General features: G+C 34.4%; 1 protein-coding gene across 4 annotated transcripts in view; it reads right to left on the bottom strand.

Annotated features, from left to right (window-relative positions):
• Nucleotides 1-15,280, bottom strand: part of LOC113066243 (catenin delta-2-like) — a 291,904-nt gene that overhangs the window by 106,293 nt on the left and 170,331 nt on the right. For all 4 annotated transcript variants that reach the window (XM_026238062.1, XM_026238064.1, XM_026238063.1 and 1 more), the window contains 2 exons: nt 13,908-14,475; nt 5,959-6,150 (listed from right to left, as the gene is read on the bottom strand). In XM_026238062.1, the coding sequence (XP_026093847.1) occupies nt 5,959-6,150; nt 13,908-14,475 (760 nt within the window). The remainder of the gene's footprint in view (nt 1-5,958; nt 6,151-13,907; nt 14,476-15,280) is intronic.

Genomic DNA, 15,280 nt, shown 5'->3' with positions numbered 1-15,280 from the left:
GTATTAAACTGAGCTCACAACCAGTCAAAGCTTTTATTGTTCCACTGATTTACAGACATTAAGTTTGCATACAGTATGAGTTTTTGTGATCTCACAGTCTAATAGGTGAAGACTCGCTACTTCTAACAGTTTACCCCTTTTACTACTTAAAGTAACTGAATATATAAAAAATAAACAATAATGTGCATAAAATTAAATACAAAAATAAAATATTTCTAATATAAATGTCTTATTTCTAATATATTTATTCTAATACTTAATTATTGTAATAGTTATAATTTGTTTTGCATTAAATATATATATATTGTTCATGTATATATTATATACATACAGTAAACACACACACACACACACACACATAAACACACTAAAGATACACGTATAATATAATATAAAAAATAATAAAATATTAGGGAGAAAAGGACACAACTTTTAATTAAATAATATTAACACCAAAATGTAAAAATGTAATAATTTAAAAAACATAAAAAAATATTATACTATAAAATGCATTGAACTTTATTTAATTGAATATAAAAATTAAAGAATGTATATGAAGTAAATTCATAAAATCATAAAAAATATATATATATTTTTTAAATTATTTTATGAAATGCAATAAATGCTAAAGATTAAAAAGTGATTGCATAAAATATTAAGTACAATATTTTAGATGCAATATGTAGTATAAATTTATCATATATATTTACAAATTATATTCCATGTTTAATTGTTATTAAATATTGAAAATATATGCTGAATATATTCATATATTTAATATACATATTGCACAAACTATCACTAAAATTACATTTTTGTTGGGCCAGTTTGTTTTTTGCACTCTTAATTTGGGCAAATAATTCAGTACTGTTTTACATAAATTATTAATATTGATGACTTGAGGAATACCTTCTAGGTATTACTAGTGCATGTAACATTCTAAAAGGGTGCGACTCTCTACATTTCATATTACCATTTTGGAATGTTTGGACATTTTAGGAAAACATTAAATATCAAAATCTACATACCTACAAAATATATTTAAAATAAATATATAAAGAAAATTCTATAGCCTGAATGCACTGTAAGTCGCTTTGGATAAAAGCATCTGCTAAATGCATATATGTAAATGTAAATATAACAAAGAGGAAACTCCCATTTCATTTAGCACCACAGAATAAAGTAGGACCTATATGTTTACAAATTCAATTTATATGCTGTACAATAAAAACTAATGTGAAGCTCCCTTTTCTTTTGTGCATCTAGTAGGGGAAAATAACATCTCAGAAGAAAAGTCAAAGTAGACGTATTGTAGGTTCTTCATCTTATATAATAACTGGAACAGGCTGCTATATTCAGGTACAAGTTAAACTGAGCCTCTCAATGGGGAATTTACTGCTGATCTCCACATATTATCATACTGTATGTGAGTTCAGTGAGCAATTAATACATCCTGAAAGCTCAGCAAAAACACAATGTTACATTTTAAATAAAGCACAGATATTACAAATGTGAGGCTGCAGACCAGCAGTTAGAATTCTGGCAACAGACCGCATTTTCATGGTCTGATAAAGATGATTTTGTTGGTCCTCTACGAACAAATTGATTTTGTTGCAATCTTGCGTTGTTGTATGTCAGTAAGCACCCGGTAAATATCAAAAGAGTGCATTCTGCTCTTCACCTCCAACCATACTTCACAACGGCTGAAATACTCTCCCTTACTTTTCCACTTCAGCTTCAAGTGTTGCTTTAGACTGTCAAACCGAGGCTTTGCGTAACAACTGAGGTAAAATTGTGGTTCCTTCATCTTTTTTTTTTGGCCCATTGTATTATGGCTCATTTTTCTACAGATGACGCAGATTCAGGAAACGCACTGGATAGTTAAATGCTCCACTTTGTCATATTAGTCATCTTGTATGATAAAATGCAGCCAAAAGCACACTGTTTTGGTAGCCTGTCTCCTGTTCTGCAAAAAAGCGTGGTCCCTTATAGAGGGATGTGAGCAGGAAAGCTCCATCAGCATTTGATACAACACTTCCCTCAAACTTGGGTTAATTCATTGCTCGGCTCCAAAATGAGTCTTTTCAGCATATTCTTAGCCGCATACGCTGCTCTTCCAGTCGCTCTCACACAAAGCCTAATTAACTTCATCAAGTTTGAATTTCAGAGCTGGAAATGAACGAAAAAAATCCTGCAGTGGAGCAGCAGCAGAATGAAAGGCCATGAGGAGCTTAATCACATTCACATTATCTGGAGCTATGTGCAAGATTATATTTGATTCCCGGACAGGCAAACTTATGATGAATAATGTACTTGAAAGGAATCAGCATTACAGGGAATCCATAATGGGTCAAACTAATAAAATTTACACAAACACACACACACATATATATATATATATATCTCATCACAAATATTGTAATATTAAGTAGCACAACTATTTAAAATGATATAATAAAAAACTAATCGGCATATCAGAATGATTTCTGAAGGATCATGTGACACTTCGCTATTACATAGGAAAACAACTATTTTAAACTGTAACAATATTTCACAATATTACACTTTTTTTATTGCATTTTTGATCAAATAAATACAGCTTTGGTGAGACATTCTTTTTAAATTAAATAAATAATTACATTAATGTGTATTATATAAGAAAAACACTGTACAATAAAAAAGAAAAAAAAAATCTGTAGAATAAACTTATAGTAAAAAAAATATTTTATTATTTCCTGAAGTGACCCAGATGTGTTTCTGTCAGTTTTTATAAGCTTCACCCATAAAAGCCTTTCACCATGATGCTTCTTCTCTCAGAGATCATTTATATGCTTTCTCTACTTTTTTTTCATAAATATACAATTTGAAAACTCAAATGGGCGTTTATGGCATTTTGTTGGAATGAGCCAGTGCTTTCCTTGCATGAACAGAAGACATCATGCGAGGCACTGCACCAAGAGACAGAATGACTGCAGTGCCTCTTTCTCCCCCCTAAAAAATTATAAGACTAAAAACATTTCATAGGAGAAAACTTCCCAGCGGTCGACCTTTCAGTCTGTCTAAACTGCTCGTGATGGTATTGGCCCTGAACTGCCCTGATTGCTTGAATCATTTCCACCTGAGGATCTCAAACAGGACAGTCTTTCAAACAATGGCATCTGTCCCTACAAAATAAGACCATAAATCTTCCTCTTTATATCTCCTGCACTGAATGACAGAGCTGTAATAAGAACACAGCTGCTACATGTTAGTGGTGTATCTGTGACGGCTTCTAATGTCGTCATTAGCCCTGTACTTCATCTGCGGGTCAAATGAGCCAATTAGCGAGGGGAAGCAATGCAACTGGGAGGAAGAGTACCGAGACGGTGAGAACAGTGAGGTCAGTGCACTCAGACGGAGTGACATCAAAGATCGCATGCATCCTCATTAGCGACTTTTCACAAAACCATATCTCACTTTCAAGTGCCGTATTGGGGAGCCGACCTTGATCACATAAAATCCAAAAAGTTGAGCTTTGTTCATGAGACTCTAGGCATTTTGAGACTTCTCAATGTCACTTTGAATGCTATCGTAGAGTTTCAGACACCTCAAGCCACAGCTGAAATCTGCTGGCTGGAAAATGGCTGTTTATTATCGGGGTGCGACTGCACTGCGCCAATTCTGACTGACTTGATATGATCGTTTGCCAACTGTGCAATAGGAGAAAAGGAGAGACAGAAAGCAGCCAACAGGTTTTTAGATTCATAAATATTTCTACAGCTCTTGCGGAGGACTTTCATACCCTCTTTAAGATAAAATGACAAAGGCTTTAAAAAATGCAACAGAAAGGCAATGTGCAGTTCAGAGGTGGCTAGGCTACGTTTGACATGCAGTTCGCAAACAAGAAAAGCTGTTTTGGCAGAAGTTTGATATGCCGTCAAGTCATTCAAAGACTTTTGGGGCCCTCATATTCTTACATGCAGATTTAAATTGGTATACAGCCATTTCTGGGCCATTTTCCACATGTGAAAATGGTTCCATAGTGAACCATGTTTCAGTGCGAGTACACCCGAGGTCTCCAGTCGAAGATAGAGCTTGATTAGCAACACAGACTGTAATGAAAATAAAAAATAAAAATAAAAATACAGCAGTAATGAGCACAAATGCCACAACTCATACTGGAAACTTATGAATTATTCATTTGAATTTTTTTTTATAGAAGTGCTCAGGCAGGATTATATAATGTCTTAAATTCAGTCCCTTAAGAGTGTAAATAGCTTTAGTTTGAGTCATGTAGCAGACGGGCACTTCAGCTTTAGTCGACCTTTAGCTACAGACAGAAAACCACTTCATTTACTCGTTTAATTCTATTTTAGCTCTATTCAAAGGGAATAAGAGACAGAACTGCCCTTGCTCTATTTTGTTTATCTAAGCAAGCCAATGCTCTCAATTTTCCTTTTGAAGCACAGTAACATCTTGAGTGTGAGATAATAAAAGGACTGTGATTTGTGAGAGCTCAGAGCCGAGAAAGCCAGAAGAGACAGAGCGTAATTTCCAACTGTCTGCTGATGCTGCCATACCATTAGGCAGAGGCAACAGTTTTGAAAAGGAATAAAGTTCCTGAGATTCATTATAAACTCTCAAAGGTCACGGCAAGACTGCAGCAAGCACAGGAAATTCCCACCACAGACCCCAATTAAAACAGACTGTATAGATTTTATGGGTACAACTAAGCCAGGTGAGTGTCACACTGTAACATTTTTGCTCCAGGGCTGCCATGAGATCCTGTCATGCTGCATCCTTCCACACTCACACTGCATTCCCTTCACACTCACACATAATATTCAACTACGGATTCTGATTGGATGGCTGACATTATAAGGTGTTGATTTACAGCTCCACATCACTTCACACTCTCTGAAAACAAACAAATCCAATCAAAATTATAATTTCTATTTTTTTTTTTCAAACACACTTCAACTTACAATGTCAATGCTACAATTGCGATCCAATCAATAAAACAATTTTGAAAATTTTAGAAAAACCTGAAAAAAAACCCCTTGATGTTGTTTATTGAATAATGTACTCTTATTTAAAAAAAAAGCATGAATAATTAACATAAATGTTAAATTATTGTTGAATTACTGAATATATATATATATATATATATAAATATTTATTAATATATATATATATATATATATATATATATATATATATATATATATATATATATATATATATACAATTTATATTATTATATATGGATTTTATATTATATTATATTATTTAAAAGAAAATAATGAATATTTATAGATAATAAACTTAATAAATAAATACTGTAGTATATTTAGTATTTATATGTAGTATTTCGTTTATTTAATATTAAACTAAAACTAACAATTATTTTTATAAATATTAATATATATTACAATTTATTGATATAACTTTTGCTAATATTTGAATAATTATTCACATTAATAAATAACATGGCAGACGGTTAAATAACTGGAAATGACTGACGTGTAACTGCATATGTGTGTGGATATGCATCTGTGCAATTATTCTAATAAATGATGAAAACAGTAACATTTATATTCTATAAACTAAATAACTACAATTTATACTACAGTATATATAGTCTTTATATTATACTATAGATACTATAGAAGTCTCATCCAGTATAAAACTGCAATTCTTTACAAATATGAATGAATGCATGATTAAACGAATGAATATCAAGACAAGGACCTTAATTATTGATGAATTAAATGTAAAAGAATCGTGATATATCAGTATGACTTTTTAATCACACTCCTGAGCTGAATTCACACTACTACACTTTCTCATTGAGATGTAAGGGACTAAAAATAGCAGCAACAAAACTGGCAAAACTAGCAGAAATCCTGAAGGTTGGTAAATTGGGGATTAACACACTTCAGCGCTCACACACACACAGAGAGTGTGGGTAAACTTTACCCGTGTTATCCCGGTAGGTTCCAGTATGGCCTGGAGGGAGTGCTTCTCCCTGGCTCTGGCTCAAGCTTCTCATGGGGACTTTCTGGTAAACTCTGTTTTCATATATTGGATCGATGTGATGCTCGGGGGACTGCAGGGGCCTCAGTTCAGGGCCCAGGTGAGCGTGCTGACTGCTGTATGAACCTCGAGATCCTAAAAGAGACACAAAAGACACAGTTCTTGTTAGTGAGGATAATTTGAACTTGGAAAAAAAAGTCTTGCAAACTCCCTTATGAATGAGAAGAACAATACAGCAGTACAAGTACATGATTATGCTGATCCCATAATGCACATAAACTGACACTACATCTGCCAATCACAACATGTCCAAGGCATCAGAGAGCAAATTAGTCGATATTTCCTTCCTGATCTAGAGTGCATCTCTGGAAAACAGCAAGGAGACTGTGAAGATGATGTTTATGAACCCTTTGAACCACAGAAGGAAAGCATAGCCACAATATTCCACAATATATATAGTACACATATCCAGGCTCAGTAGAAGTTTATAGGGACTCTAGTGTTATATTTTAAATATATGTGTTTATATATTATTTAATAACCTAAATACTGTTTACACACGTGTAAAGTATGTGAATGTTATTAAATAACCATTACTAATTATAATTTCAGAATAGGAATAATTATTTATAATAAACAAACACTTCAATACTTAACTACTTAAATAAACAAAGAACCATATATTATGTAAATTATAATTATCAAAACAATCATTATTATTCAAAATGATTTACAAATTCGAATAAATATTTAAACTGTTATATTTATATTCTTATTACCTTTTAATAATAAATATTAAAATGATCAGTGTTCATTAAATAAGTATTGAATAATATAGATTAATATGATGCAATAAAATATATTTTATTATCATTTACATATTTAATATATATATATATATATATATATATATATATATATATATATATATATATATATATATATATATATATATATATATATATAAATATTAGTGCTGTCAAAATTAGCGCGTTAACGCATTCGATTAATTTGAAATATTTAACGCGTTAAAAAAAAATAACGCAATTAACGCGGTTGCAGTTTTTTTTTATTTCCAGTTGTGGCCTATGTGTGTTCAACGTGCAAAGAAATATGGATAAGACCAAGGAAGTACTTTTAGACGGAAAGTTTCAGTATAAAACTCTGCCGGATTACTCTTCAGTCTGCCACAAGAAACATTACTCTTCATTTAGTCTGCCACAAGAAACAGCAACATTAAAATCATGAACTCAAATGTCATTAAAAAAAAAAAAACAAAAAAAAACAATGACTGTAACAGTGCGTAAATCAGACCTTTCTGTAACGCTAACGTTAATAAGCTTAAATGAAAATAACGAAATAATTGTGTAGCTGAGTCTTTTTTGTACACAGTGCCGCGAACTGTCAATCACTCCTGTGCGCGTGCATCACTGTCCTCCTCAGCTGCAGCAACTTGCGCTCTCTCTCTTCATCAAGCTTTAAAACAAAAAGGGGACGAAAATATCATATTGTCTTTGTGCATAGGCTATAGACTAATTAGATAAATGAATATCTAAATTTGTGCCTTGCCGTCTACGGTATTTTTTTAGAACTTAGAAAAAAGATGCTGCAGCCAATGAGCAGCCAGCGGGGGCTGCAGGACGACTCAACCTCCGCAGACAGTTTTTAATGTTTATCAGACAATAAATACTCAAGATTTTGCTTTAGTATAACTCACAACGAGTTTCACACACCTTCTCCGGCCACGATGAGATGTTGACACTTAACAGTGGGAAAAGCGACACATGCGCTATTCACTTGTATAACTTAAGGGTGAATGGGTAATGTAGTTTCTGCTCTGGGTGGGATGAATTAGGAAGCTTGCATTGTGAAGGGCGCTCTGAAAATCGGCAGTGCAGGTAAAAGATTAAAACCTCTATTAAAACAGATGTCCAAATGAGCGTACCGGCTCACTTAAAGCACTGGCAATGACTATACTTTGGAATTTTTTTGCAGTCCACTTAGAATTCAACATGGAAATCATTTTTGTTTTTTATTGGCATTGATTGTTTTGAAATTCAAATGGTACTTACATGCCTGTGTTTTTATTTCTGTAATAAATATGGCTTTCAAGCCAACAGTTAATTTGGAGGATATTGATGATTTATTGCAGGTATGTTGTTTACATGAGAAAATCTGTGTTACAAGTTAAACAAAAATTCCAATAAACAATCATATTTTGAATTTAAATAGTTTCTTTGTCTTGAGTTTACATTAATTATTTACATTTTACATTTACATATCCAAAAAGTTTCAGTCTTTTAATTGCGATTAATCGCGATTAATCGCGATTAATTTTAAAAAATTGTGCGATTAATTAGTTAATTTTTTTTAATCGATTGACAGCACTAATATATATATATATATATATATATATATATATATATATATATATATATATATATATGATATAACATAACCTGATACAAGTACAGTCTCTGTATATAAGCGTTGATTCAATACAGTGAGAATAAAAAAAGCCTCACGATATATTGATATATGAATATGAAATTGATATATGACATTGTGTGGACAGCCCAACTAATCCATCCTTTCTTGATCAAGAGTGCATGCTGGGATCTCCAGAGAAGATGAAGGAGAGCATGAAGATGATGTTTATGAACCTCAGACACAGGAGGAAGGCAAACGCTAACTCAACATTCACTCACATACTCGCATTGATCCACACACTTGATATCCTGGCTTTACGACGGCCTACAGGGATGCCATACACCAAAAAAATAGACATGTTGTGGCTCAGGACGGGAGGATTCTCTATAGCTTGGCAACTCATCTCATTGGTTTTCACTGAATGACAGAGATATACTATTTTCTAAACAGCAATGCAAACAATCAGCAGAACAGAAACAGGCCACTAAAACAGAAAACGTGCATGCATGTTAATCTTCAGACTACTGCATTCTCTGATCTGCTCTGGTGCTTCACAGGACATAACTGTGCAATGCTCAGAAAAAAAAGAAGCTGTAGATATACAGGGCATTATTTATAATCACCTTATCAGTGTCCGGCAGACAAACGGGTGTTTCTTCCCTAAACTGATTTCCTTTGTGTTGGAAGAAATCCATCAGGATAGAGCCACAATCCCCGAAATCTCTCTCTCTCTCTCTCTATTATTATTATATATAACTTGCTATAATAATAAGTCAACATACAGAGAACATTTAGATTTTTTACATACTGCTGTTGCTGGTGTTTTACAGTGTCTCCAGAAAATATTTGGCAAACTTTTAAAATGTAATCATTTATTTTATTTGAGTACTGGGACAGTTTAAAATGCAATTATTTAATGTTGATAACAACATGTCTCATTAATATTTCATACTTGCTTTGTGAAGTCTTCACAGTCAGAGGTCCTTGACAAATGTTTCAAAACTCTTGAGATAGACAGGAAAATGAATAGCCACCCTGCTGAAAAGAAATCCAGCCTATTTCTATGCTGGCTCAGGCTGGTTTATTGCTGGACTGACTCAGAGACCAGCATGTTTGTGCTGGTGGAGCGACTGAAAACCGAAATCTTGCTGGTTAAGCTAGTTAAAAATCCTAGTGGGAACAGCAGCATCCGAAGCGCAACATACGCTGGTCTCTTCAACAGGGTAGACACTAAGAGACATGGGCAGCCTGAGAGATGGACAGATGGCTGACCCGGCAGATAGAAAGACTGACAGACAAGCAGGAGAACAAGAAGAGACATGTAAGAACAGAGAGACAGCGAGAGGGCAAACGATAGAGACACCTCATCTCAGATGTTGCCAAACAGGTCCAAGTGATTACAAGCGTCTGTGATAGCAGTAAAGCAGCACGTCTCACTGCAGGAGAACCACAGCTTTTCAAAAGCAATTACATGGCAAAACTCATTGTCCAGGTGGAGGATTTGGACTGACAGGTCAGCGGCTCCTGCACAGATGCCTATACAAACTAGCCAAACCGTTCCTGTATCTTGTGAGGAGACGCATGTAACATCCGTTCAATCTGCCCTCATGCTCCCTACCCACCTAATGATGAAACATTACATCTAAAAGAGAAATCCATGAGCCTTTGATACAGCTGGCTGAATAAATAGGTTTGTACATCCGGTACACACTTGGAACAAGTTAGTCAAGTGCTCTGAAGCACCTCTTCACCATCTAATCACAGGCGAAGTGTTAATAGTGCTTCGGGCATCTGAACATTGGCTGTGCATTGTGGTCTCTGTTTGCTGTCATTAAAGCACGAGGATGATAGACTGACTTTAGGATCGAATGTAGTAACCTAATCTATCTATCTATCTATCTATCTATCTATCTATCTATCTATCTATCTATCTATCTATCTATCTATCTATCTATCTATCTATCTATCTATCTATCTATCTATCTATCTATCTATCTATCTATCTATCTATCTATAACAACCTATAATACTAACAATAATAATAATAATAATAAGATTTAAATTGCATTTGAAAGCATGTTCTTCAGCCAACAACTAAAGAAAAAGCAATCTAAACGGACTTTATCAAAACACTTTAAATGGGGTCTCAAGTGGCTTATTGCCCATTTGTCCTACAAAATTAAAACATACAAACAAACAACAATAAAAAAAACCTACTATTATTAACTTATCTTTTACTAAGCTTGAAAGCAACCTTTCCTCTAGATTAAACCAGACAAAACAGAAGCAACAAAAATGATGTATACTGTAGCAAAGTAAGTGCATCATCTAAGTCTTTACTTTTGAAAAGGCAACAATTTTCTAGCTTTACAATTAGATTCATTCTAAACAGGCTTGTATTTTCATAGTGCTTTTATGCTGATGCTCATGTGAAGTGATACGCTTAATCAAGAGCCATTTTAACCACTCAAGCTAGACCAGAAAATAATATTTTACCTCAAAACACCATGTTTCTGTATGGTTTACCCTGATTCTCCAGCATTGCAATGCACTTTTACACATTGTTTCTGTGCCGGTTTTGCTTTTGCAGAAGTAAGATAAGCACTAAAGTCTGTCTTTCTCAGTCTTAGTAAGAGTCTAACTCTGCTATTCTCTCTCACATTGCCTCTGGCTATAATGACACACATCATCAGTCCTTCGCCAATAATCCCTCCAAATACCACATCATGAAAGATAGGCTCACCAAACGAAATCAGGGAGACCTTGCAAACAAAGTCTCCCGTCTATACTATGTAATTGCCTTCAACTGTAATCAGCTTTCGGTCAGTGTGTTGGTGGGTGGACTGCATGCTGGACCATTGCAGTGTACAGATACTGGTGGAGGTGTATGGCCACGGGATGCTGGACTTTAATCAAAGAGACAAGCGGGAGAGCTGGTGATGGCTCAGCACGGGCTGAGCTATAGTTTGGCACTGGCCTGCTGTTTCCCATTGTGTGACTGTTTCCCTCAGCGGGTTTGATGTAGGGCTGACAATGTGGCAGGTAAAATAAGGCTGTAATCAACAATACCTTACACAGGTCCACAATCGGCCTGTTAAGCAGGACACATTGAAAAAACTAAACGTGTAAGATTTACAATTTTTCACTCCGAAAGTACATTTCACAAAAATTACAAAGAAACGGCAAGAAGAGTTTTCTTGTAAAACTTTCTCCAACAATTTCAAAACTTTGAATTTTTTTTTTTTTTTTTTTTACAGTGCATTATAATGTGCTATCAAAGATGTAGATTGCTGTTTACTGCACACAGTAATTCTGGTAAATTAATACAAATAAATAGAAAAAAATAAATAAATGAAATAATTAAATACCATTTTGAGCACTACATTTAAAAGTATGGGGTCAGATAATACTATATTTTTCATTTAAATTAAGAAATTAATACTTTTGTTCAGCAATAATGCATTAAATTGATCTAAAGTGGCATTAAAACATTTATTATATTAAGGTGTTAGTGTATAAGCGTTATTTTTAGTGTATTTTAGCTATTTACTATGTCAATATAGATTTTATTTTAAGTTTAAGTTTGAATTATTTTACCACATCAAGTGAAGCTAAATGAAAACAGATGTTTTCTTATATACAGAATTTATTTTTTATTTTTTTTATAATTGGTGTCTTTTAACATAATAACTAATGCAAATGATCTCCGAAGTATGAAACGGGATGCTATCAATTAATAAAAGCAGATTGTTGTGTACTGTGATAAACAGAAATTTTAAACTAACAGGCTTAAGCAATTAATGGAGCTATTAAACCAAAAACACTTTAAAAGAATCAACATGAGTATATATATATATATTAAATCAAAGCCCATCATCTTTGACTTAAGATTGACTGAGATGACTTTCTACAAGAATTACAGGAAAAGTAACATGTTAAATGCAAAATTAGCAACACTAATTACAATATCAGCCAAGTGTGATATATGACTGAATAAATGAATTGTTACAGCACCTCTTTGATGTCTAACTGTGGAGCGAGAACGAGTCTTCATATCAAAGTGCTATGTTCCTTCAAAGGAAGAGCTGAAGTCTCTAGACTTAAGGGGCTGAATGTAGGGATCAGCAAAGAAAGCATGCACGGGAAACAAATGTGGTTCCCTAGGTGCTTTCTACGTGAAAACTAATATGAGTATCAGATTTGTCTGTCTGCTGTGTTTATTTACCTGAGTCCCGTGGGTATTTATCTCATTCTGATCACAGAGAAGCCACTGATGTTCGGACTTTGATGTTTGTTAGCATGTTTTCTCTCAATGTTAGAAGCAATCGAGCTAAGAATGCAAAAGTGTGTGTGTGTGTGTGTGTGTGTATATATATATATATATATATATATATATATATATATATATATATATATAAAATATATTTTTATATATATATATATATATATATATATATATATATATATATATATATATATATATACAAACACACACACACGCACACACACACACACACACACACACACACACACACATATATATATATATATATATACATACATACATATATATTACTTTGTGTACTTTGGTATATTTCCTTTGTTAATGATTCTGAGATTTGAACAGACATTCACTTGATTCTTTCCTGAATGAATCAATGTTGTTGAACAAATACGCTGAATGAATATGAATGATTCACTGATTCATTAGAAGATTCACTTCAACAATTCCTATCATAAATTAAAAAAATTGTCACCACCTACCAGGGTTAGTATTTTAATATTATTTATATACTATTATAGTTTTTATAAATATTTTAAATGAGCTATTTTTATTTTATTTTATATTTTTCATTTTATTTTTAAAGTGATTTTTCATTTATTTTTATTTTTACATCTATATTTAGCTTTAATTTATTATAATTATTTCTATTTACTATAATTTTTTACTTATTTCTGTTTTTCCATCTAATACTTCTATTTTATTTCAATTACAGAACACTTGCTGAATTGTGTCACCACTCTTTTAAAAGTTAAACTCAATTTGTGATCTGATCATATTGCCTCAATGACGCTCTCACTGAAAATGAATGGCTTCTGGTCACTTCAAATTGCTGTCAGTGCCAATGCTCCTTCACTTCAAAGCTGATCAAAATCAATTATACATGTTTCAAACAGACTGCCAACTAGTCACCGACTAGCACAAGTTATTAGTTTGCACACTGATGTACTTGTATTGTATTGTACTTGTATTGTTTCCAGCTGCTGTTTGGAATGAGATTACAGTTGAATATTTTAAAGAAGATACATTCCCAGATTACAGCAAGTAATGGACTTGTATTGTTTTCTTGGGTTCCTGAAAGTATTTCATGCATCAAATTACATCCCCACAGAAACACCCACACAAATGTTTGTTAAAACCACGTTGGCGAGTAAAAGATGGGTCAAGAGCTGTTACTCACCAGCAAGGCTGCCAGGTCTCTGTAGAGTTGCAGTTGCGTAGAGATCGTGGGATATCTTGTACTGCTCAGATGAGTGCACCAGCCTTTTGGTGGGTGAAAGCGTAGCATAAGTCGATACTCCTGCAGACTGCAGCTGCTGATAGATAGGCGACGCGTTACTGGGCGGAGATGCCAACCGGTGAGGGGAGCCTGAAGCGTGAGTACCAGGCGTTCCTCCGATCCCCACCGCATTGATCGGTGAGCTACTGCTATAGGATTTCGCAAGCCTGGCTGGAGAGGGCTTGGGTGAGGCTGAGGAGGACGAGGAGGGCAGGCGCTGGGTGGTAGCGTAGCCGGGTGTGTCGGAGGACGAGCCCAGCCGCTGCAGTTTAGTCGGGGATCCGCTGGCCACCGTGGACTGCATTGAGTTCAGGGGAGAGCTGACGCGCTGGGCAGGCAGAGTAGAGCTGGAGTAGTACAGGCCCGGGCCGGACGCTGCAGAGGGGTGCTGGGGATCCGACAGCAGGGCACTGCCATGGCTCTGACAAGAGTCGCCCGCTGCAAGCTGGGCCGCACGGTTAGATGTCACCTGGGAGGAGATAAAAGATAACCGATATTTGTAACCAATACAGATCCTAAATAAGGAAAAACAAGAGACAGAGCACATACACGATCTGTCATGTCACCCTCATGTCATTCCACACCTATAAGATATTTCGGTAACACTTTATTTTACAGTCCTGTTCCTCATGTACATACTATGTACTTATTATAGTAATTCCAATAACTATGTAATAACTAGGTACTAACCCTGAACTACCCCTAAACCTAACCCTACCCCATGTAGTTACCTTGCATTACCAGAACTTTCTTAGATAAATACACTGTAAGTACACTATAAGTACATGTTAGTACACGTACTGTAAAATAAAGTGCAACCGCTATTTCAACAGCGAACAGCTATTTTAAATTGTAATAATATTTGACAATATTACTGTTTACACTTAAATTCAGCCTTGGCTAGCTTAAAAATAAATAACTAAAAACCGCATTGCTTCTTGCATGTCATATGACTAAACATCATGACATTTGAGGTTTGTGTTGCCATATTTGATAGTCTTTATGAATTTCTGGGAAAGTGTTTTTGGGGTAAACCTTCACGGTATAATAAAAATGGACAAAAACATTCTTCTAAATATCTTTTGTGATCGACAGAAGAAAGTCAGTCACAGGTTTGGCATGACATGGGTGAACTATCCCTTTAAGGTGGTTTACTTGATATTCAGATGATAATATGAGACAAGGGCATAAATTCTTCTCAGAATGCCTTGAAAATCATAATAATTCCCTTGAAAGTAATGGATGAAGCATGTATCCTAAACGCAATAAAAAAG

The sequence above is a fragment of the Carassius auratus genome, chromosome 49 (genome assembly GCF_003368295.1).
Source record: "Carassius auratus strain Wakin chromosome 49, ASM336829v1, whole genome shotgun sequence".
Classification (NCBI taxonomy): Eukaryota; Metazoa; Chordata; class Actinopteri; order Cypriniformes; family Cyprinidae; genus Carassius; species Carassius auratus.
The sequence above is the reverse complement of the archived record's forward strand: the minus strand, read 5'-3'. Positions and strand labels throughout refer to the sequence as shown.